We start from the raw sequence: 22,845 nt of genomic DNA, 5'->3' as shown, positions 1-22,845 counted from the left end.
TCATTAACCAGGAGACTGCCCCTTCCCTCTTCCAGAAATACGAAATGGTGATGTGGGGGGTGCAGTTGGATCAGCACCATCCTGGTGTCCCTGTAGTTCCTGCTGTAGCTGGTGGAAATGGCTCCTGGGTTTGCTTCTGGCCTGGTTGCTTCTCCTTGGATTGCTTTTTGGACTCATTGCTCTGGGTAAGAAATAACTGAGGAACAACTGTTGAATGGGATAGAAAGACAGAGGGCATAAGCTAGTAAAGAGGCCAAGTACCAGAGACAGCAAGCCAGAGAACTGAGGAGGAGCACATTCAGCTTCATGGTGACTGCCACTAAGATATTACAAATGGACAGAAAGAATAGATAAGGAATATAAACCTTTAATGAGGGGTTAGACAGTCTTGGAGTGAGTAAGGTAGGAAAACTCCTGAGATCTGAGGTCTACTCAGAGCCTAAAAGATTCCAAAGTTGTCATTTAAACTTCAGATATCCCTGCTAGAAAAACAGGTATAAAAACCAATCCTGCAAAACTCAGTGGCCATAGCTATCTTGTCCTTGCCATTAGAAGTAGGTATTTCAGGCATGCATCTGTGGCAGCATGTTCCCTAGCATTTTACTTTAACCTTCCAGCGGAAGAAGTGAGAAAGCTGAAAGCTCGTGTGGAAGACCTGGAAAAAATCAATGGCGGCCGCCTGGCAATAAACCAAGGGAATTCAAAAATAGAAAAGGATGTTTCAAGAGTAGACTTTCTTCATGGTATTTCACCCTCCTCAACCTTCCCTTATGAAAATGAAGAGTCAGTCTGGCTGATGGTGAAGAGCAGACTGAACAAGGAAATGGAACGAGGTGAGCAGAGTCAATGGCTGTGATGCTGCATGAGATCAGATTATTTGAAAGGGAGTGGGAGGATTTTCTTGCCCAAGGGCGTAAAGATCAGGGCTTTTAGAGTGCAGTGAAGTCTGACAAAAATAGTGCCCTCACCTGTCATCACAGGCTGTGCTGGAGCTTAGTGCTACCACTTACACTGGTGGTGCATCCCTTAAAGCCAGCAGTAAAGAGAAGAAAGGAGCTTGTGGATATGCTGTCCTGTGCCAGGATGTATCATGTTTGCTGTAGCAAAAAAGTTTTCCATTTTGAAAGAACTATTTGGAAAAATGAACCCACACTTTGTTTCTCATGCTACTTTTGTTAGCAAGGGAAAGACAGTTTACTTCTGTTTAGCAGGTGATCGAAATAGGTTAAGATCAGAGGGGCCTGGATTCTCCCAGCTTCAGAAGTTTCATGTATTTTCAAAAGCAAATTTGCTGAGAAAACTCTGCTTAGAAAGCTGTGCTGTGCTTGATAGCCCGTGCTGCCTTCAGACTCAAACTCCAAACAGAAGGATCCTTATATGTGAAGCAAGCAGCTATTCTGTTGTGTAATGCACTCTAAGACCCCCTTCACTTTCTGTTACAGGCTACTTCCGAGGGGAGAGAGGAGAACCTGGTGAGAAAGGTACAACCATATAGACCTTCTCTTCCCCTGTCCTATTCCTTGCTCTGGCAATGCACAAGCTTGGGGTGGATGTTGCCACAAGGGGCAACTGGCAGTGAGAAAGATGAAGCTGGTTTATACTTGAAGAAAAAGAATCATAGAATCATTTAGGTTGGAAAAGACCACCAAGTCCAACCATAAACATAACACTTCCAAGTCCACCACTAAACTATGTCCCCAAGTGTCTTTTAAATAGCTCCAGGGATGGTGACTCTTCCCAGGGCAGCCTGTTCCAATGCTTGACAGCTCTTTTGGTGAAGAAGTTTTTCCTAGTACCCAATCTAAACCTCCTCTGATGCAGCTTGAGGCTGTTTCTTCTTGTCCTGGCGCTTGTTACCTGGGAGAAGAGACCAACCTCCACGTCACTACAACCTCCTTCAGGTAGTTGTAGAGAGCGATAAGGTCCCCCCTGAGCCTTCTCTTCTCCAGACTAAACACTTCCAGTCCCTCAGCTGTTCCTCATGAGACTTGTGCTCCAGGCCCTTCACCAGCATCGTTGCCTGTCTCTGCACCCACTCCAGCAACTCAGCGTCTCTCTTGTAGTGAGAAGCCCAAAACTGAACACAGTATTCAAGGTGCAGCCTCACTAGTGCCAAGTACAGGAGGATGATCTCTTTCCTAGTCCTGGTAGAGTGTAAAGCTAGTTTGCCGTGTAAATTGTAGAGGGCCTGATCCCATGTGGAACTAATACAGGAGGCCCAATCTTGCATTGCCACTAGTGTGATGCACTATTGCATCACACTAAATTAAATCCTGCACTATTCAAGTGTGAAGTGTCCCTGTTCACCCTGAACTCCTTCGTGTTTCATTGAAGGTGGGAAAGCAATTAGAAAAATGAAATGAGTGAATAATCATTGGAAATATCTCTAGGATCTCTCCTGATTTTATTCTTTTTTTTTCCTCATTTAGGTGACATGGGATTGCAAGGGCCCAGAGGTGAGTCAGAAGTTACCTACTTCCTCAGGTAGATCAGCAGCCTCCCATAGGGCCTGGGTAGCAAATGGGTTTTTGTTACTCCACAAGTTAGATGGAGAAGGTGATGTATTCTCTAGTTCAGACATCATTATGATGGTTGGGGTTTTTTTCTCTTCTTCCAAGCAAAGACAGTTTTAGAGTTCATATTAGAAGACATAGCAGATCTCACTTTGAATCTATAAACTTCTTTCACCTGCATAAAAGTCATTCCTGAAGCCAAGTGCTACCTGGTTTAATCACAGAGTGCTTCAGAGGATTTTGCATGGTTTGAATGATTCAGTCCATTGCATAAATACAAGAGGACCAATGTGGTATTGCTGGAGATGGTAGAACTTGTAAACTTGCCAGGAACATAAACCCCTTTATATGGGGCATTAGGGTTGGCTAAAGTGACAAAAAAGGGAAGACCTATTCCTCACTGACTGTCTTTTTCTTTCTCACTACAGGAGAGCGAGGGCTTCCTGGTGTCCCAGGTAGGCAATAGTACAATTCCCCTTGGAGGGAGGACATTTAGTGGCATTGCTGTAGGCAGGAACAAATTTTGAACTGCACACCTAGCACAAGGTGGTTCTCTAAATTAGAGTCAATATTTAGCATAGACTAAGCCACTTGATTAATACCTTAGTGCTGAGCTGCAGACACAGCTCGGAGACTTGGTTACAAGCAAGGCCTCAGCCTGACTTCTGCTTAGCTGAACATACCTAATCTGAGGTTGTGAAGATACCTTTGAAATCCTACCTTTGAAAGAGTCCCACAGCTGCATGAGTACTTGGTCCAACATCCTCGTGCTCTTAGAAGTATTGTGTTCTGAAGACATCCCTGTTCAAGTACCTACCTTCCAAGTAATATATTCTTTACCCTAGCTGATGAATCCCTCCAGGGTTCAGGTTCCCCTGATTTACATGTTATTCTTTCATGGCACACAGACAAGAACTCTGAACATTTGTTGTGTTTTTCTTTCCAGGCATTCCTGGTCCAATTGGGCACCAAGGACCCGAAGGGCCAAAAGGACAGAAAGGCAGCATGGGTAAGCATCTCTGTCAATGCTCTGAGTCTCTCACAACTGATTGACATGTGGCATAGGAATACAGACTCCAGGTTGCTGTGATTATTGCCTTCCCCCATGGAGGTGGCCATGGATCCTCTTTCCCAAGCTCTCTCTAAAGACATCTTTTTTTACAAGGCATTTGTTTCCTGTAGGTGATCCTGGCATGGAAGGTCCCATGGGACAAAGAGGTCGAGAAGGGCTACCAGGGCCTCGTGGGGAGCCTGGACCACCAGGATTTGGAGAAAAAGGAGACAGAGGTAGGAACTAGGTGTCCCATTTTTGGATAAAGCAGAGATAGACAAAAGCTAGAGTTTCATCCCGGTTTATAGAACACCTCAGTGCTGGAACTTGATTATTCAAATCCAGATTTTATTTCAGATATTTTCCAGCACAGACAAATCTGGCCTAAAGGATTTTTTTGCCAAACTTACAATGGGCAAACAAGGGTTCTTTTGGTTTGCCAGGTCTCACAGTCAGGTTTCAGTTTGGCAGAAACAAAAGCACTTAGTATCAAGGTCACCTTCTTCCCTGTTGTCCAAGTCACCAAAGCTGGGGGATTTGTCTTGCTCATCCTGAAGCCCAATGAGATGGGATTTCTTTCTTGGACAATCCATGCTTATTTTGGTGTTTCAAACTGACCTGCAGATTAATCATGACACTTGACAGAGAAAGATTAATAGGAAGTGATGGAAAAATGGGATCACAATTATCTATTCATGCTCTTACTCTACAGGTGGTGTTGGTGAGCCAGGTCCTCCAGGGCCACCTGGTCCCCCGGGTTCTGCAGGCCTTAAAGGTAAATATGAAGATGGACAGAGAGAGCTTAGCAGACTGGTTAGGAGTAGATAAGCACTCTGGCTTTCCTGTTTCACTCGTGTTGCACTGCACTCATGAGAAAAGTGAATGAACTAATGGTCCTCATTTGAGAGAAAATTTACTTTGGTAGGTACACATAACCTTTAGAGCAATAAATTCTTGGAGATCTTTAAGTGAGAATGAGGATTGGCAGGGTTTCTCAAAACACCAATCTTTAAGATATGTGATGTTTCCAGCTGGTTTTAATCTGCTTTCAGAAATAATAAGGTAAGCTCCATATCCCTGACAGGCTTCTAACAGAGTTACAGCTCTGCAATACATGTAACTGCAGTAAAAAATGCACTGTGAAAAATTGGGTCCCCCCTGAAGCACAGATCCCAGCATCTCAGCCAAGGTGGAAGGCTTGAGTCTCTTTACCTTACTTTAAGGAAAACCGCTGACTCTATATCACAAGAACTAAGTTGTGTAGATTTGTTGTCATGGTTTTGAGGATGCCAGTGATTCAGATTCTTTCAGTGGCTGGGGGAATTCCAATCTGCTGAACACCTATTGTGTTGTGGATGCTGTTGGCCAAACTGAAAGTGATTTGTTCATTTTCTAATTGTGGTGTTACTGAAAGAAAATCCATGTTCCTTATTCACAGGTCTGATGGGTTCTCCAGGCCCACAAGGTCCTCCAGGTGAGTGCTCCATTCTTTTGCTATGGCATATAGAGACTAGAGAAACAAAAACAGAGTGACAGCTTCTTATAGCTTTTCTTCTTCAATGATGCATAATGGTCAGTGGGATGAATTAAACCCCCCATCTCATTTTTCTGCAGGTCCTCCTGGCCTGCAAGGATTTAGAGGAGAAGCAGGTCTCCCAGGTGCTAAAGGTATGCTTCTCTTCCCCTTGGCAATTACAGAAGCGCTAACCGATGTGCTTTTCCAGCACTGCCCTGAGTAGCAGACTTGGTCTGAAAGAGGAAAGAGGATGAGGAACTAAACTTAGTCAGCAATTGCAAACAAGTATTGAGAAATACGGGAGACACAGAGTCAACAGAGCAGTCTAGGTGAGGAAATGGGGTTGGATGGATGAAGCTGTATTGAAGCAAAGGAATTTATGGTTTGAGTTTGGTATCAGAGCATCTGTATTTCCCTTGATTTTTCTTGATGCATAAAATTCCTTACTCTTCTGACCTGTTATTACTATTTTTCAATCATCCATATATCTTTCAGGTGAGAAAGGAGCTGCTGGAGCCCCTGGACCCAAAGGTATGTTGATCAGTTAGATTGGTGGATATTTTCTTGAGATTTCTTTAGACACGAGTATTGTCCATGGGTGTCCACCCTATCCTCTTTTGGCTTTTTCTTCTGTGCTAGTATCAGAAAGCAGACTTTATTTTCTCTGATGGAAACATTTTACAATGAAACAATCTCACAGAATCCTTCCCTTTTTTGTACCACAGGTGATCAGGGTGAGAAGGGTTCTCGTGGAATGACAGGTCAGTGGATTGTTTTCCTGGAGTCACAGCTTACCTAATATACACATGTATTATTTGAGTTTTCAAATAACAGTATAGCCCAGCCAATCCCAGTTAGCTTTCTGAAACAGTATAATGATGTTATCGGAGTTTTATTTTTGCACCCGAGTTTGAAACAAATAGATCCCATTCTTGTTTCAAATAATCTTGGTAGCATTCTTTGTGTTTAGCTTTAGGAAAATTCTCCCTCACGTGCCCTGTATTCAAATTACTTGAGCTTTTCTAATGTCCAGAGACAGTCACGAATCATGAGGCCTGAACATCCTGTCAATGCAGAGCACCAACTATTGCTGACAGTCATAAATTGTATATTCACCAAGATTTGATTGATTCATTTTCATACCATTTTGCTACAGGTGAACAAGGCTCAAGAGGAACACCTGGTCTTCCAGGAGAGCCAGGGGCTAAAGGACCTCCAGGTGGGTAACAGAAAGCAGCTGTGTTTGGATGTGGGGCAATGTCATTTCCACACAAAGCGTGTTTTTATGAGCACAGACAAGGAGACAAAATGGGAGAGAAATTATGCTGTTTGTGATCTTAGGTCTTTTCTCTAGATAGTTAAGATTAGCCTGTACACTCAGAAAAGATGTTCTACACTTAAATTTCAAGTGAGTGACCTTCAGTAACTGCAGCAAAGGTTTCTTTTCAGATGCAATACAATGAAAGACCACTCTCTTGTGTTTAGGGTTGTGCATTGCTTAGTAGACAGGGCAACTGAGTACTACTGCAGTGGTCCCTAGTAATCTATTTTCTTTGAACAGGACAAGCTGGCCGTGATGGACAGCCAGGTGAAAAAGGTAAGGGATTGCTTTGAGGTAGAAGTACAAGTACTTTCTAATCTGGCAGGAGGGTAATTTGTAAAAGGGGTGGGAGAAGATGGCAGCAGATTCAGGTTTTGGGATCTTGCTGTCTCAGAAGAACTGCAGAGTCAACCATGTAAACATGGAACTGAGACATATAATGGAGCTGACTGTAAACTTGTGACAGTTCTTCTCACTACAGAACTCTTCTGTCGTTGATGTTCGCCTCCTAGACAGTAATGCTGAAAATAGCCAGTTGGCTGTGAGGATACAATAGGTAGAAAGTGCTGCAGGACAGCTGGTGGCCAAGCTGGAATGAATTGGTAGATTGTAAGTCAGGGATTTCTGGCTTGTTAATGGTGATTATATCCCTAGGTGAGCCAGGTCTTATGGGAATGCCAGGAGCCCGAGGCCCTCCAGGACCCTCTGGAGATGCAGGAGAACCAGGTAAAAGAATACAGAGAACAAAAATACTGTTGCTTAGTCAGGAACACAGATGTGTTTGTCAACAATTCCCAGTCTTAATTTGAGGCTGACAGAGGATCTCTGTATTGTAAGATGGTGATGAAAGAGAAATACACAGGGAATCTAGACCCTTTTTGATCTCAGGATTGCACACGCTGCAAACAAGAACATCAGCTGCTATGAGCCGACATTCAATTTACCTACCAGGAGCTAGGCCAATTTACATCCCCTGTGAACCATTTGTTATAATTTCAAGTAAATGTCATCTTTTTCTCCCTGTCTGTCCTTTCCCCACCTGAAATTTCTTCAGACATCTTAGAACTTTTGTCTTTTTCTGCCAGGTCTCACAGGACCCCAAGGACCACCAGGTAGGCTTTTCCACCATGTTCCAATTTATCAGTGACACACTTTGATATGGGCTCAAAAAACCCCTTTTTAATTTTCCCTCGGTGCTGCTCGGGTCTTCCAAAGTGATAACATTTCTGCATGTCCTTTGGTTTCTGAGGCAGGTTTTGTGGTTGGTGTGTAGTTCTTAGCAATGCAGAGCCTTGGCGTGTGGAAAGTTTACCTCTCCCAAAACACAGTTTGCAGCAAATAACATGTTTCAGTTTCTTGTGCATCACTGAAAAGTCCTTCTAATCAGCAGTAGAAACAGAGGGGAGAGGATGTAGCAATAGAGGTGGAAACAGAGGGTGTGATATCTGGAAGCAGAGGTGGGTTTGGGGGGCAAGTCACCAGGGAATTTATCCAGGAGTCTCAGGCCAGGGAGCAGTACCTGGAAGGAGCTACAGGTAAATCTAGGAGTGCTATCATCCAGGGAGCAGTGGGAGAAAGGAAGCCCATAACTATGCCGAGAGACACTACAGGTCAGTGTACAATCCACTGTGAATTCCTCCACTTGCTGCTAGTGACCTGCTTATAAATGCTGCAAGCCAGGGCCTTGAGTAGGGAGCTCCTTCTATAAATCCACAAGTGAAACTCAGCTGCAGTCTGTGCTAAAAACAGAACAAACAGTGTTTGCACTAACCTTTTAAAATTGTTCATCCACCTCTTATCAGGACTTCCAGGCAACCCAGGCCGACCAGGGGCTAAAGGTGAGTTTTGTTTCTTCCCCAATACTCACTTTCTCTCCAAGCACTTCATTTTAGGGAGGAGTATCTGCTTTGCTGGTCAGTCCCTGAGTCAACAGTGGCATCTAGTGGCTTTAGGAAGGAAAGGTTTGAGAAACAGACGGGTAGCCAAAGCATCCCTGAGTATACAGGAAAGGCAAGGGCATCTATCTGCTGAGGCTCTCGGCACCACAGTTCTACACTTAGAAAACCTTAGCAGGCCTGGTTCTGCCCTGAGCATATGAATATGATGTCTGGTGACTGCCACGGAAGCTGTGTGCCTGCCTCAGATAAATCAGGGCCTGTCGCCTATGCTGGCAGATGTAGTGCCTGGGAAGCTGATCAGAGGATAGCTCTGGATTAGCTGAACTCTGTTGCTTCCCCCATGACCTTCTATGGCTTTTCAGACGAGATCAAGGGTGAAGAAAAAAGAAATCACATGTTTAATAAGATAATGTTGTTGAGCTAGAGACAGATCTTCCCCAGAATAGAAGTTCATCCTTTGTCTCTTTGTTTTCTTAGGAGAATCTGGAGCTCCAGGAAAAGTCATAAGTGCTGGTATGTAGTGCTGTGAGAGTTCAAACACTTCTGCTTTTGGAGGACTGTCTCTGGTTTTTGCTGTGCCTCCTAAATTCATCAAAACTGTGTGCCAGACCTGTACTGGGGCTCCCTGTGTTAGGAGAATACATATGCTATAGATGTGTGATTCTTTAAGGATAGATTTGTTACACATTCGCTGGAAGTGTGTATATATGTGTATGTGTTTGTGTTTCAGAGGGTTCCTCAACTATTGCTCTGCCAGGCCCACCAGGTCCCCCTGGCCCAGCTGGCCCCACTGGACCCCCGGGTGTTCCAGGTGAGGAAGCTGCTCTTCTGCTGTGGTTTTTGCAGGCAGCTTACCCTGCTGTGCATCCAGTTCTTAATTTAATGTGTGATGTTTATTATCACCTGTCTGGGTCGCAAGATTGCTTAGGCAGGACTCATGGTCCTCACCCTTCCCTGCAGAAACACCAAGATCTCAGGCTGAGTTAGGAAGGCAGCAGCCTCAAGGGAGAAATGGGATACAATCACAGAGGGGGAAGGGCAGAAGGGAGTGCTGAGAAGATGAAGAAACTGGGAACACTGTTGTTGTCCTTTGATCTGATGAGTACAAAATAGTGATAGGTCAAACACAGTGGGTAGAATCAAGCTCTTTTGACTCTCAAGAAAGCAGGCTAGTGTCTAATCCCTTTCGCAGCACTGTCACTGAAATGAGGAAGTGCTTGTTTTCCAGTCTTAGCTTTGAACTCAAGACAGCAGAAATCACCCATTTAGTGTCTGCAAATCTTTTGTACAAACACAGACACACAGACAAACAGAGGCATGAGCTTGGTCCTGAGACTCTTCTGTTCCAGGTCAGACACTGCCCTCCAGCACACTTCTAAGCCATGATTCTCATGGAATTTCCGTGCCTGCCCCAGGTGTATAGCTGGAGCTAATCCTGGAGCTGGTTTAGTGGAGCTAGCCTCAGCTTGAAGCAGGGAATGCAGGAGGAGGGTTAGGCCTGTCTCATTCCTACTGTGGTCAGTGACACTCTGGTTATTTCCTCAGTCTAAGAGGCACCAAGCACTTTAATTACCACATGATGGAAAATAAGCCTCTTTTCCAGAGATTTGGGTAATACATGGGACATTGATGAAGTCATGCCACATAGCAATTCCATTTACTTGTGCAGACAAACAGATTATTTGATAGTCTCAGTTCTTATAAAAGACTTACTGCTACAGTGAAATACAACCAGGAAAATCTAATGCAGTCTGTTTCTTTTTCCTTTGAAACCAGGTCCTGTTGGACCAGCTGGTCTCCCTGGACAGCAAGGTACCATTCTCCATCAGCTTGGATTCTGCTTCTTAAAGAGAATTGAAATAATTAATTTTCCTTTGTTTCTAATTCTCTCAGCCCTTGGCACAATCTCTCTCCCTTTTGTTTGCAGATCTCTTCCTTTCAGTGCATTTTGCTGCATTATGTGGCTTAATGAATCTTGCAAAGAATTTCTATTATTTTTTTCTTTCCCAGGGGAAGAAGGGGGGTGGGAAGAGCCAGTGTGATGTGGATGCTGCAAAGGTCTTTTTTTCTCTTATATTTTCTGGAGGCTGGTGTTTCTAAGGCACTTCTCAAGTGCAGCTGCCTTTCTGTGGTAGAGGATATAGTCCAGCTGATACCTTGTGCCCCTTTTGAAAGGTGGGAGAACAACCTAGAGGGAAATTGGGAATAATGTCACTGTGAAACCACTGTCAACTGGACAGATGTCTGCTTGCAAGGGCTTGAACAGAGCTGACTCCTAAGAACCTTTCTTAGCCGGTTTTCTATAATCTGTTAAAGCAAATTGTGCAGTAATTTCCACATTTGAATAGTGTCCCTCAGAGCCAGGGGCTGAGTTCATTCTCCCTGTTCACATGGGCAAAGTCCAAACCTGTTGACAGGAGGAGAGGAGTGGGTACAAAATGTCACCCTCTCTCAGTTACATGATTCACTTTCTCTTTTTTCCTCCCTGAAAAAGGTCCACGGGGTGAGAAGGGATCCCCAGGTGAAGCTGTGATAGAAACTATCAGAACAGAAGTCTCATCATTAGCATCTCAAAGTAAGTGGGCCTGCCTTTCCACTCCTTCACTGAGAGAAGTGCCAGAGGCCCCAAGGCCTGCTCACAGCTAACAGGAGATACCTCTACTTCTTTCCCCTCAACATGACATAGGGCAAGTATGTGCGTGTATGTTTGGTGGAGGGACAGCAATACCAACTACCTCTTCTGCCCTCCTTCTCATCTGTGCATCCCAGAGTGATTTCAGAAGGAAACAGATAGCATCAGGCTTGTGTCACATGTCACAGAGAAGAAAGCTAAGGAATGGTGACTGGTGAACAGTCCCAAGCAGCAGAGATGGTCACAGAGCTGTGAGGTTTCAGCCTGGTCTTTTATTCACACAGGGCAGTTCCCTATGATCACAGAGCTATCCATAAGAGGAGAACTAGTTTGAAAAGGCACATTAATTTGAGCAGCAGCTATCAGAATCTCTCTGTGAATTAGAGGATGAATTCACAGAGGAGCAAATGCTATTTTAAAATGGAAAATAAGTGGAGCAGAACAGAATGGTTTAACAGCATCCCAAGAAAAGTGTCTGCTTGCTCTGTGCAATGCTAGATGTGTTGTGCACTTACAGTCAGTATTCCTAGGGTCTTGGACCTCTGCAAGTGTGCAGGGAAGGCAAGGTAGAGGAGGGCATAAAATCATAAATGGTCTTTCCCTGATCACCATCTGAATGGGGTCATGTACATCCAGGCCATGCTTCAATACTATCCCATCCCCCATTCAGGAGTCTTGGATGTCAGCATTACTGAACTTTGAGTTTGTGCCTCAACTTGGAGGTGAGGATACATCTCAAATCAAGATAACAACAGTGCAGCCACTTGTTAAATAATGGCTGCATAGTGTTCTCCTCACAAACCTGCCCCTCTTTGAACGAATCTTTCCTCTCCTGGAAAATTCTTTCCCTCCTTCTCTAACCTTTGAGTCCTTTGCTCCTTCCCTTGGCAACCATTCTCCAGAGAGATCTCCTCCCTGTTTCCAATATGCTGCCAGCCTACTTAGGACTGTATTTTGCTTCATGTCCTAACTGACATGGTGGCAACTAGACACGCCTCTTTTCTCTCCTCTCTGCTTCAACTTTGGCTTAGGTCACCCAGGTCCTGCCTTAGTCCACCTTTGACTGTAAGAGCTTCTAACAGCAACGTAATGACAGTTTCTATAGCAGTAGTAGCTCCATAGCAACAATTTTCTCCTTTTTTGTGTGTGTTTCATTTGCACAGTGCTGTCAGATTTACAAGGGCGAGCAGGACCACCAGGTCCCCCTGGACCACCAGGTATGTAATACAGCAGAGCTCAGTACGTAAGCAGGGGGATACTAACACAAATGGCATGTTTCTGGGCCATGCAGTTTGCTAGGTTAATATTTTATAATACCTCTGTTTCTTTTGTCATCAGGTGAATCTGTGCAGGGACCCCCTGGACCTCGTGGCCCCCCAGGTAAGAGCTTGTTTCTCTGAAGCAAACCTGGAAAGTGGGAGGTTTTTCCTGTACCTCTGTCCTGTGCCTTGCAGTATCCCAGAATCAATCTTGGACCTGATGGAAGTTAGTAGGGCTGACTTTACTGGAAGCAGAATTTCACACAGTGGGTTTCTACTAAAACAATTTCACTGCAATATAGTTTCTCTGCAGCAAGATGCTGCCCAAGAGAGGAGATTTGTTTTGGCAGAGTTTTGCTAGCCAGGGTAGTAATTCATAAAAGCCATACTTTTTGAGAAGACACTCAATATTCTCAAGTCCCAGAGGAAGTAACTGCAATCAATTCCATCTTTATGTCTTACTTGTCCAGCCTTAACTTCCAGCTGGGGACAGCTGGAGTGGTTCTTATCATGAGGAACGTATCCTCACTCCACTTCTGTAACACAGATTTTCCATTCACAGCCAGAAGAGGACATGAGACAGGAACATAACCCCTTTCCTTGCTCTCTGCTCAGTAGCAAAGGGGAGCAGGTCAGGTGTGTGATGAAATGAACCTTCCATTTCAAAGTAGTGGAGGCCAGCGGGGATAAGCATTCTGTACCACAAAGAAAGGAGTTCCTCTGTCCTGAGTCTGTTGTGGTGGCAACTGATAATGAAAAGTAACTAACAGGGATAGATGTGTGTGGAGAAAACAATGGTACCAGCCTGCTCTTGGAAATACTTGCGCTGTGGCCATGGCTGGAAATGCAGCAGCTCTGACGTGTTTAGTTACAAAGACTTATCCTTCCTGAAGCCTTTTGTGTCCTTTTTGCCTAGGAGAAGGATTGCCAGGACCTCCAGGCCCACCAGGGAGATCAGGATCTTCCATGTCCACCTCAGGTAGGTTCTTCCCACTCATTCCCTTGCCTGTGCCAGGACTGTTGAGGTACCATAGAGTACATCCTTGGCTAGGACCAGGTGGAGCCAGAGGAAATTTGTGTCGTGTTCTGGTGGATGTAATGAAGAAACCTTTTTGTTTTAATTACAGAAGCATTCTTCACAGGCCCACCAGGTCCACCAGGCCCACCAGGCCCGAAGGGAGACCAAGGTAGGTATATGCTGCTGCCTCACCAAGATATTAGATGGATCTCATCATTTCAGACTGAAAAGAAAGAAGGGAGGGCTTGGAAGCAGAAAGCGTCCTGCCTTTCTGTGGCTGTAAGAAAGCTAGCACAGTGCTCACTAAATAGTGCTCTCTGCTGACATAAAACAAGTCAGTCTTTGTCAGAGAAATTTATTAGCCTCCAGTACTGTATTCAAGGCAGTAGCTGTATTCACATCCCAACTGTGCAAGCCCATTAGATTCAGGAGCATTCAGAGCTTCAGATTTGCCGTTAAAGGGGAACAATCTTTTTGCAAAATGCCCTGTGGACTTGGCTAAGTCAGTGAAGGAGGGTGCCCTGGGAGCGGAGCTCAGCTCTCAGCTGGCAGGAAAACATGAGACCTAGTTCCTTTCTCATTTCTGCCCTGCAAATTGAAGGCCATGGTAATATTCTACAGTGTGGGCTGGGATGTTGCAGAGCAGAACAAGGCAAATGCTAACACTGTTCCTCTGCTCCCCTGTTCACAGGTGAACGAGGTCCACGAGGATTCACAGGTAAGGAGGCTTTCAGGAGACATCAGTGGGGTGCAGGGTACCTTGCCTTTGTATGTGACTGCTCCTCCGTTTCTGTGTCCCAAACAGGAGAACCGGGTGAGCCTGGCCTTTCAGCATTCTCCTCCCATGGTTAGTCTGTGCCCCCTTTCCTCCTTCGAATTCATTGTTCCTAGGCTGAAACCAGGGGGCAAAATCTTGCTCTACTGATTCTCGCTGAGTTTTAATGGAGCCAGGATTTTGTCCATGCGCTTTATTCCCGTGAATCTCTGACTCTTCTTCTGCAATTGGCAGGTGAGAGAGTCACCATACAGGGACCTCCAGGCCCACCAGGCCCACCTGGACCCAAAGGTGAAGTTAAAAATCTTATTTCTTTCTTTGCTGGTAGCCTCACATAACCAGGAGTGGTTGAGACTAATGGATGGCACTACCTGGTCCTTTGGGAACTACAGCTGAGCCCACCACTGCCTTTTCAGGCAGAACAGGACCATGGCAATAGAAATGCTCTGAGCAGAAGGCACATGGGCAGGTCACAGAAGGCTCAGGAAAGCTGCTGTGGCCTCTTCCTTCTGCCCTTCCCCAACAACTAATTCAAGATAGTCATTACAAGGGCTAGATAGTTGCTTCTCTGACAACTTGTAGCTTAACTGTTTTACATGACCAAGTATGCAGCATTACAGTGACACCCTTCACAATTGTCTGTCTCCCTCACTCTGGTTTCCAGGTGATGCAGGTGTCCCAGGCGCCCCTGGCATCCCAGGAGCATCTCGAGGTAAGAGGCCAAACCATCATTGCTCTGATACTATCAGGAAATGCTGACATCCTTTGAAATGACTTTGAAAAAGCTCCTTCAGGTTTTACAGCTGTGGGTGCCAACCTAATGCTGATGGGATCTGTGTTCAAAACCTCTTTTTGCACAGCCTGCCATAAATCAGATCATTTAGGAGTTGCAAGTTTCCTGTTATCAGCTTACTGGGAATGCTTTGAGTTTTTCCTCATGGCGCATGAAAGAAAGGAATTCCGGGTTGGCTAACCATGTTCCACAAGGGATTAGAGAAGCTGCATTGAACCCTCTAGTGGAAAATCTGATCAGAACAAGAGTGCCCTTTGTTCAGTTTAACTTACCCTCAGGTGGGTTCTTGTGAATTAAGCTGCTTTCATTCTCAGTAAGAGCATCTCTGTATGCAGGATATTAGTGCAGTTTCACAGAAAGTGCATATGGATTAATGCAAGTGTCCCTCCATGTGAGCAAGTCCCCTGCTTCTCCACATCATGTCCTAGGAATACTGCTTCAGGGGGATGGGAAGAACATGAGGTGTCACTTGACAACAAGGTGACAGGAGTCACACAGTACACACCTGTAAAAAAATTGCAATGGAGATGAGCGAGGAGGTTCTTGAGCTAGTGCTGCCCGGGTTGGGAGCAGCAGGGCAATGAGGTTAGCCTAAGGAGCTTGAGCACTTTATGGAACTCCATTTATATTTCCACACAGCATTGCACTCTGGGGCACAAACTGACCAGGTCTGTCGGTACAAAGCCAGGGAGGTCTCTGGACTCAGCCCTGCAGAGCTGCACAGGCTGAGTTATAAGATGCTGAATTAATTGAAGACATTATACTGCCTAATAGCGTATGCTCAGCCTATGTTTAGAGATGGAGGGGGAGCCCCTCCACTGTCCAGTCCCAAAGCTTTTTCCAGACCTGTGGGAAGGGCTCAATGCAAACACACTTTAGAATTGTTTGGTCTAATGCAACCATGCCTTCTCTTTACCATGCTTCCTGTAGGTGGATCCAGACAAGGACCCCCAGGACCTCCTGGGCCACCCGGTCCTCCTGGCCCAGGTGGAAGCTCATCTCAAGAGATTCAGCAGTATGTCACTGACTACCTGAAGAGTGAGTATAATGAGGTTTTGCCATGGCTCAGCAGGTGCATGTCTTTCTCTCTTTTGCTTTCTGAGCCCCATGCCACCTTCCCTTTAGAAACAGCAGCCTTACTGCTCTGGTTTTATTTCTATGGAATACTGTGAAGTGCCATTGCCCTCCATGGCATCTGCAGAACTGGCCTTCTGTTGGCCTGCTTTTTGCCAGGGGAAGAAGCAATTGTGCATATGGCCATTGTCTTCCCTCTACTGATGTGGATATATCTTGGGCTTCCTACCTAGGTGACAACGTAAGGCATTATTTGACTGGTGCCCAAGGCCCACCAGGCCCTCCAGGCCCACCTGGAATTATCACCACTGCGGATGGCATGAACTTGGATTATGCGGAGCTGGCTACCCGTGTTATGAGCCATATGACAAGTAAGCATCATGTTGGTAAGCTCTGTACTGAGTCACACTCTCAGCTGAGCTTGTACACCACCTAGGAGATGAGAACCAGAGGAGAAGCCTCAGTCTTTAAATAGCAGCACCCCAATCCAGTTATTCATCTTCTGCCGTCTCACACAGCTGAGGTGGCCTCAGAGCCTTGTCTCATTTTAATGGTTAGATTAACTAACAGGTGCTGCTGTTTAAAATGTCTCCCATTAAACATTAGCTGTCAGACCCTGTAATGCCCCTAAGACCCACACAGGTGGCTGTACTTGGTATATGTGATCTCAACTATTCTGGGGCTGTCTCGTATGCTTGGGGCCTTCCTAAAATGGGTGAAATTTCCACAGCTTTTGGATGGAGCCTGGAATCTTAGTCAGAAAAGCACAGACCACACAGCTGTGGAGATGACCAGGATGTGTGAGACAGAACTGAATCATGATTGAGGGCATGGGAGGCTCATTCCACCAGTTAAACTAGATTAACTCAGCTTTCCTTTGTCTCTGCCTGACCTTTCTCCACCTTCTGTCTCATCCTGCCTGATGTAAAACCTTTTCATTCCCACAGGCTCTTCAGATCGCTATCAGTCATTTGCCAGTTCAGTATCAACTACATCTGTTTTGTACCAAGAACTTCTGGACATGCTGCAGAGTAAGTGACCCTGAAAGGAAACATGGGGTCTGGGGGTAAAGCATCCCAGCAGCCTGGAGAGCTCCCCTTCCCTTCCAATCTCCTGTCTCCAACCGGAGTTACCAGCAGCTGCTTCAGTGGGTCAAGGCCTGCCATAGGTGCTGCTGAGTGACCTGCTCACAGGCTGAGAACTCCTCAGACCTGGTGCCTTTGCAGGAGCTGGACAGCCTTAAAAGATGCATTTTTCATTTCCAGGAGAAGAAATTCGTCAGTATCTAATGGGACCTCGGGGCCCACCAGGACCTCCTGGACCAGGGGGAGATGGCGTGTCTCTGTCACTGGATTACGATGAGCTGACCAGACGGTTTATCAGCTACTTGACAAGTAATGGTCTTTATGAGTGTGCATTCCCTCTGTTCTTCTGGGAGCTGAGCAGAAAGTTCATGCTGTCAGTGAAAACTCAATGTTGACTGTGTGAATCCCTATGTACAGAGACAGAGACCTCCTCACAGGGATTGTGAGAGGCTTGGAAGAGAACAAAGACCCCCTGTAGCTAAGATACTATCCACAGCCTCTAGTAATGAGTTCTTGCTTTGCTAAAAAGTGGACTTAAGAACATAATTTCATTTTAGGATTCCCATCAACCCCTTCAAGTGCCTTTATATCCCTTTTCTCACTGGCTCTGTGGCCAGGACATATATGTCTCTGTGGAAGAGTTGATCTATGCCCACTTTGTGTCAAGGCAGCTGAGACAACAGTGTCTTACAAGTTTAAAGTTAGTTGAAACAAATTCTACCTCTCTACTTCATTTTGCCATTTGTAAAGGGGTGATGTGGCATGTAAGAACTGTCAGACAGAGAGGAGTCTGGAGCATCCCCAACAGCATTGCTGAAATGCCTAATCCTGGTAGCTGCAGCTGTCTCCTTAAAAGCACAGCCTGGCCCATCTCAATCTCTCTGAACTGACCTTGGAGACCAGATTTCACTAGTCATCTGCTCCAAAGATGGTGGGAATTTCCTCTTTGGCTCAGGAAGCAGAAAACTGCTGTTTAGCAGCAGCTCCCCAACCTCTCGAGCTGCTGCTGCGCTTTACCAGCAGGGACAGTTCATTAATGCAAATGACAAAGGTGCAAAGTTTGGCACCAGAGCTACTGCAGGTGGGCAGACACAGAGAGAGCAGCATGTGCCAGTGGGTCATGGCTGAGCCGCACATCGTGGGGTGTCCCACACTGTGTCAGGGGTTCATGAGCTGTGCAGAGCTTTTGCCAAGAAGAGAGGCCTGATGCCTGCCTGTCTGCAGGTGCCCTTGTGTTCAGATTAATGGGGCAAGCTTTAATTCCAAGCCCAGAACACAGCCTGAGCCCTGGTTCCCAGCACAATGTGCTGCTGGGAACACTCCACCCTGCAGGAGTCCCTCCTGCATTGCCTGTGAACAAGCCCTGCAGCTTGCTTGTTCACACTGTAACTGCCTGTTCTAATAATGTGCTACTCTGGGATCTGTTTGATTTTGCAGGTTCTGGGATGAGCATTGGGCTTCCTGGACCACCTGGGCCCCCAGGGACACCTGGTATATCTTACAGTGAGCTGACAGCATACCTCAGAAGTAAGCCAGCTTCGTTACTCCCCTGCCTGAGTCCCTACACACCCCAGGATCTTCATTTATAGGCTTAGCCAGAATTTCCCCTTTTGTCCCCTCATGACAAATAATTGTCTATGAGACTCTGATGGTCACTTAGGAACACTGCAGCCTTCCTGCGCTCTGCCAAGACCTGCACAGATGAAGGCTGCAGACATGAATCCATAGAGGGCTGCAGACAGATCACCATGCTCTTGTGGAGAGCAGCAGCAGTGAGGTGCTGTTTTGGGAATGCAGAACCCTTTGTCTTCTCCAAACTCTGCAGCAGAAAGGAATTTTTTATGCCACTTTAAGAAAGTATGTTTAAAAAATAGGGACTTCTACCCATTTTAGGGTCTCCTGACTGTGATGTCTACAAGCAGGAAAGTGAGGTGCACCAGAAGGTGCTGGGGAGGAAAAAAACACCCTGTACTTCGCTGTAGTTGACGTCGACTGTATTGTCAGGGAAGTTTCTTCATGGTTGTGGTGGTTTGAGTGACTCCTTTTCTTCCCTTGTGTCTTACAGACTCTGAATTCAGCGGGCTTGTTGGGCCCCCTGGTCCTGCAGGGCCCCAAGGACCTCCGGGGATCCCTGGATCACCAGGCACCTCTCTGGAGGATGTCTCTGCCTACCTACAAAGTAAAGCACTTGTATTTCTCACAGCTGGCAGGGAGATTCTCTTTGTATGTGCTGGGGGACTGAGGCTGAGATTTAGCTCAGCGGGGCTGGGACTGCCCACTGGGAACAAGATCACATCAGCTGGAAAGGGGTGGAAGTTGGGGTTGGAGCTTTTACACTTTGAAGATCCCCAGACAGGTGTGATTTTCTTGTCCTCTCACTGTCGGAAAACAATTCTTCTCTCACAAGGTGTGGGATACTCCTCCCTCTCTGGAATCCAGGGCCCACCTGGCCCTCCTGGCCCTCCAGGACCACCAGGCTTCTCAGGAACCGGCCTCCTGTCCTATGCTGACATCACCAACAGTGATGAGTTCAGGAGCGAGCTGATCCAGTACCTGAAGAGTAAGGGGCCACCATCCATCCTCCCTGCACAAATCCCAAGCCATGCTTTGCTTTGTGTAGGCTGCTGGCTCTGTCATAGCTGAGGCAGTCCTGTAGGAGCCGTCTGTGAACTGGGGCTGCAGAAACATCTTATTTCTACAGCCAGGTCTACACTGCACCCCATAGGCTTGTCTCCTCTCAAGGAGGCAAAAGTCCATGTTGTGAGCCAAAAGGGACAGGCACTGGGCAGTTACAATTGGCCTGTACTGAACAGCAAGTCCCTAGTAAGGTCACCTGCATAGTTTTGCTGTTGGAAAAGCATTTTCTTTGTCAAACACCTGCCTATAGAGCAATGGGTGATGTAGGGGTTGGAGCTGAACCAGCCGTGAAGCAGCATTAATCTGAGCTCTCAAGCTGCAAGTCATCCAGGGCAGCGTTCCAAAAACATGGGGATCCCCTCACTTTTGGGACCCTGGGCACAGAACGGCTGTTCCGGCAGAGGTGCTGACATTGGCCTGAGAGGAGTGCACCCTTTTGCAGTGGGCATGTTGCCAAGATTGGGCACCCAAAACTGTGGGATTGATGAGAAGGAGGAGGGTGTCATGGCATCTGTGGAGATCAAGGTTGGCATCCGTGCCTGCTGCCTGAGAGATGGCACCGGATGAGGGTTACTGTGACGATTGGCGGGACAGAATTTCACACTCCAGTCTTCACTCAGGTGGTAGCACAGGAGCTGTGCCAAGCCTGGGCTCCCAGGTACCCCAGTGCCCCTGACATCCCACCTCTTGTATTCTGCAGGTGATGAAGTTCGAAGCTACATCTCGGGACCACCCGGGCCCCCTGGGCCAAGGGGACCACCAGGGCCCAAAGGAGATAGTGGCTTGGTGGCTGGGTCTATGTCTTCATCATACCAAGCGTTACGGACTTCCGAGCGGATGCATGGAGGATCCCTTGGTGCTGAGGGATCCCTTGGGGGATCACTGGGCACGGGCAGCTCATATGGCAGCTCCATGAGCCGCGTGTCATCTTACAGTGCCTCAATGGGCAGCGATGGCTCTTATGAGACCTCCATGGGCAATGATGGGTCTTTCGATGGGTTGCTGGCAGAGGAGGAATCACGCAGATCAGGTTCAAGCAGATCCTACAGCAACTCCTTCTCTGGTACCCTGGATTACAACGAGCTGGCACTCCGTGTGTCAGAGAGCCTACAGAGTGAGTGGAATGCCTACTTGTCCTGACCCTCCCTGTCCCAGCACACAACCTTAACCCCTGTGCCTCGTGTCAGTGTTTGCTTCTCTCACCCTTCCTGCTATCTACACCTCCCCCTTAACACCTTCCTGCCTCAGCATCCAGCCAGTTTTCCCAGAGCTCCTTTCAAATGATATCTTTAATTCCTTAGGCCAAGGTATTCTCCAGGACCTGATGTCTTACAATGCACAGGGACCCGCAGGTCCCCCAGGCCCTCCTGGTCCCCCTGGCATCAGCAGGGTCTTTGCAGCCTATGGCAACGTCACAGCAGACCTCATGGACTTCTTTAGAAGTAAGTGACATATTGACTTCATGTTTCTGGCTCATGCATATGAGACCTCTCCAACCTCTTGTACACCTGGTGATCTTTTCACCTTTGCATGCTGCAAAAATACTGTGAAGGTACAAAGGAAGCAGATAGTCTGTGTATCCCATTCCTTCCTTGCTGGGGAGGGGCAGTCTCATCATTAATGAATCCTGAAGATCACTGTGCTTGCAACCCCTGTGGCTGGTTTTACCATGGCTGGGCTGGCACATGTAGAGCAACAGGAGCCAGCAGCTCCCTTTGTGCTCAGATTCCCCTCCCTGAGCGTGGGCCAGCTCCAGCCCTGGTGACAGCCAGGGACTCCCAGAGAGGGTGGCAGAGCAGTGCTGGTGAAATGGGATCACAGCCTGCCCTGGGACTTTGCTGGGACCAGAACCAGAACCAGTCTAATCCCATCTAACCTAGAGAAATGTCTTTCCCTGTGACTCACTGCTGCTCTGAGGGAGCACAGAGCCCTTTGCAAGTGGTTTGTCCCACTCATTTATCCTTTCCTTCATTTTTCTCTCCAGCGTATGGTGCCATCCAGGGACCACCCGGTGAAAAAGGGGAGAGGGGCTATCCTGGACCCAAAGGTAAGGCTTGCCATCCTTTCCCTCTCAAGCCTCCAAACAGCCAGGAAGCAGCACTGTGTCCACAGCGGTAGTTGGCACAGGGCTGCTCAAGGTCGCAGCCTCCCCACAGCGGAGGTGGCACCTTCAGGATCTCAGCAGGACTTGCTTTTCCTTACCCTGGCCTGTCCCTGTTGGTGGGCCAGTCATGCCCAAGGGCAAACTTGGTCTCCTCATTCTTTCAGGTGACCCTGGACCGATGGGCCCGCCAGGACGCCATGGGCACAGGGGACCGAAAGGGGAGAAAGGAGAGAAAGGTATGAACCTCTGCCATCCCCAGGAGAGCAGGGATTGCCTGCTGGGGAGTGCAGGATTCCCCAGGCACCAGCCCATCTCTGGGACCTGCAAAACCCACATGGCCCCAGATGTTTGTTTGAGATCTTTTGTCTTTGTTACCCCACATGAACTTTTCAGCTAACCATCCTTTTGACTTTCTTCTCCCCAGGTGAACAAATGTATGTTGGCAGAAGAAAAAGAAGGAATGCTGGGGTTTGAGGAAAGAGGCAGCTCGGTTCTGCTCTGGGCAGCATTCCCAGCAGCCTATAGAGACTTAGGCTGAGTCATCACTGCCTTAATGCTAACACATCCCTGCCCATCAGCTAACCACTTAGGCTTGATAGTTCAGTGTTGCTGCCAAGCTTTGAAAGGCTCTTTTATGTGTCAAGTATGGCCCTGATGTGGGTATTTGCTCCTGTTGCTGATGTTTGGCTTAGCATCCCGAGCTCCCAGGCTTTGGGCTGACAGGGTGAGCCCTCACTCAGTCCAGGCTTCTTGTATTATTCCCAGCTCTCTAAAAACCTGGTTTTTTAACAACTAGCCAACTATCCAGCATAAAGACAAAAAGAAAGCAATCCCTCCCCACCAAACACATGCCTTTAAGAGATGAGATTCAGACAAAAGGCCCCATAAGAAACCCTGGGGCTAACCTTGCTCACCGCACTGGGATTTCCTCTTGCACCCTTTCAGACCCCTGGGGTTGGCACCCACTATCACCCCGGCCCATGACTTGCTTTGGAAAGCAATGCCCACCCAGCTGGGCTCGGGAGTGGGTTCAATGCTCCACGTGCATTAAACCTGCTCCCCAGCACAGCTCCTTGGACAAGCTGTTACTGGAGGGGTACAGCCTGTTCACAGCAGCACCGCGGGACATGACATGCACAGGGCCCGAACTGACGCACTTTTAAACAGGA

General features: G+C 47.1%; 1 protein-coding gene across 1 annotated transcript in view; it reads left to right on the top strand.

The window, feature by feature from the left end:
- Positions 1 to 22,765, top strand: part of COL17A1 (collagen type XVII alpha 1 chain) — a 56,252-nt gene extending 33,487 nt beyond the window's left edge. The window contains exons 17-57 of the mRNA XM_030487047.1: positions 36 to 185; positions 618 to 833; positions 1,443 to 1,481; positions 2,430 to 2,456; positions 2,942 to 2,968; positions 3,460 to 3,522; positions 3,696 to 3,800; positions 4,277 to 4,339; positions 5,003 to 5,038; positions 5,179 to 5,232; positions 5,576 to 5,611; positions 5,806 to 5,841; positions 6,237 to 6,299; positions 6,642 to 6,677; positions 7,056 to 7,127; positions 7,487 to 7,513; positions 8,204 to 8,239; positions 8,777 to 8,812; positions 9,030 to 9,110; positions 10,076 to 10,111; positions 10,794 to 10,874; positions 12,095 to 12,148; positions 12,270 to 12,311; positions 13,113 to 13,169; positions 13,318 to 13,377; positions 13,900 to 13,926; positions 14,014 to 14,055; positions 14,218 to 14,274; positions 14,648 to 14,695; positions 15,707 to 15,814; positions 16,084 to 16,221; positions 16,798 to 16,881; positions 17,116 to 17,244; positions 18,373 to 18,462; positions 19,001 to 19,114; positions 19,343 to 19,495; positions 20,273 to 20,686; positions 20,874 to 21,014; positions 21,557 to 21,619; positions 21,841 to 21,912; positions 22,101 to 22,765. Of these exons, the coding sequence (XP_030342907.1) occupies positions 36 to 185; positions 618 to 833; positions 1,443 to 1,481; positions 2,430 to 2,456; positions 2,942 to 2,968; positions 3,460 to 3,522; positions 3,696 to 3,800; positions 4,277 to 4,339; positions 5,003 to 5,038; positions 5,179 to 5,232; positions 5,576 to 5,611; positions 5,806 to 5,841; positions 6,237 to 6,299; positions 6,642 to 6,677; positions 7,056 to 7,127; positions 7,487 to 7,513; positions 8,204 to 8,239; positions 8,777 to 8,812; positions 9,030 to 9,110; positions 10,076 to 10,111; positions 10,794 to 10,874; positions 12,095 to 12,148; positions 12,270 to 12,311; positions 13,113 to 13,169; positions 13,318 to 13,377; positions 13,900 to 13,926; positions 14,014 to 14,055; positions 14,218 to 14,274; positions 14,648 to 14,695; positions 15,707 to 15,814; positions 16,084 to 16,221; positions 16,798 to 16,881; positions 17,116 to 17,244; positions 18,373 to 18,462; positions 19,001 to 19,114; positions 19,343 to 19,495; positions 20,273 to 20,686; positions 20,874 to 21,014; positions 21,557 to 21,619; positions 21,841 to 21,912; positions 22,101 to 22,150 (3,263 nt within the window). The 3' untranslated portion in view covers positions 22,151 to 22,765. The remainder of the gene's footprint in view (positions 1 to 35; positions 186 to 617; positions 834 to 1,442; positions 1,482 to 2,429; positions 2,457 to 2,941; positions 2,969 to 3,459; positions 3,523 to 3,695; positions 3,801 to 4,276; positions 4,340 to 5,002; positions 5,039 to 5,178; positions 5,233 to 5,575; positions 5,612 to 5,805; positions 5,842 to 6,236; positions 6,300 to 6,641; positions 6,678 to 7,055; positions 7,128 to 7,486; positions 7,514 to 8,203; positions 8,240 to 8,776; positions 8,813 to 9,029; positions 9,111 to 10,075; positions 10,112 to 10,793; positions 10,875 to 12,094; positions 12,149 to 12,269; positions 12,312 to 13,112; positions 13,170 to 13,317; positions 13,378 to 13,899; positions 13,927 to 14,013; positions 14,056 to 14,217; positions 14,275 to 14,647; positions 14,696 to 15,706; positions 15,815 to 16,083; positions 16,222 to 16,797; positions 16,882 to 17,115; positions 17,245 to 18,372; positions 18,463 to 19,000; positions 19,115 to 19,342; positions 19,496 to 20,272; positions 20,687 to 20,873; positions 21,015 to 21,556; positions 21,620 to 21,840; positions 21,913 to 22,100) is intronic.
- The last annotated feature ends 80 nt before the right edge of the window (positions 22,766 to 22,845 follow it).

The sequence above is a fragment of the Strigops habroptila genome, chromosome 5, assembly GCF_004027225.2.
Source record: "Strigops habroptila isolate Jane chromosome 5, bStrHab1.2.pri, whole genome shotgun sequence".
In the NCBI taxonomy this organism is placed as follows: domain Eukaryota; kingdom Metazoa; phylum Chordata; class Aves; order Psittaciformes; family Psittacidae; genus Strigops; species Strigops habroptila.
Note: the sequence above shows the minus strand (reverse complement) of the source record. Positions and strands in the feature narration are given on the sequence as shown.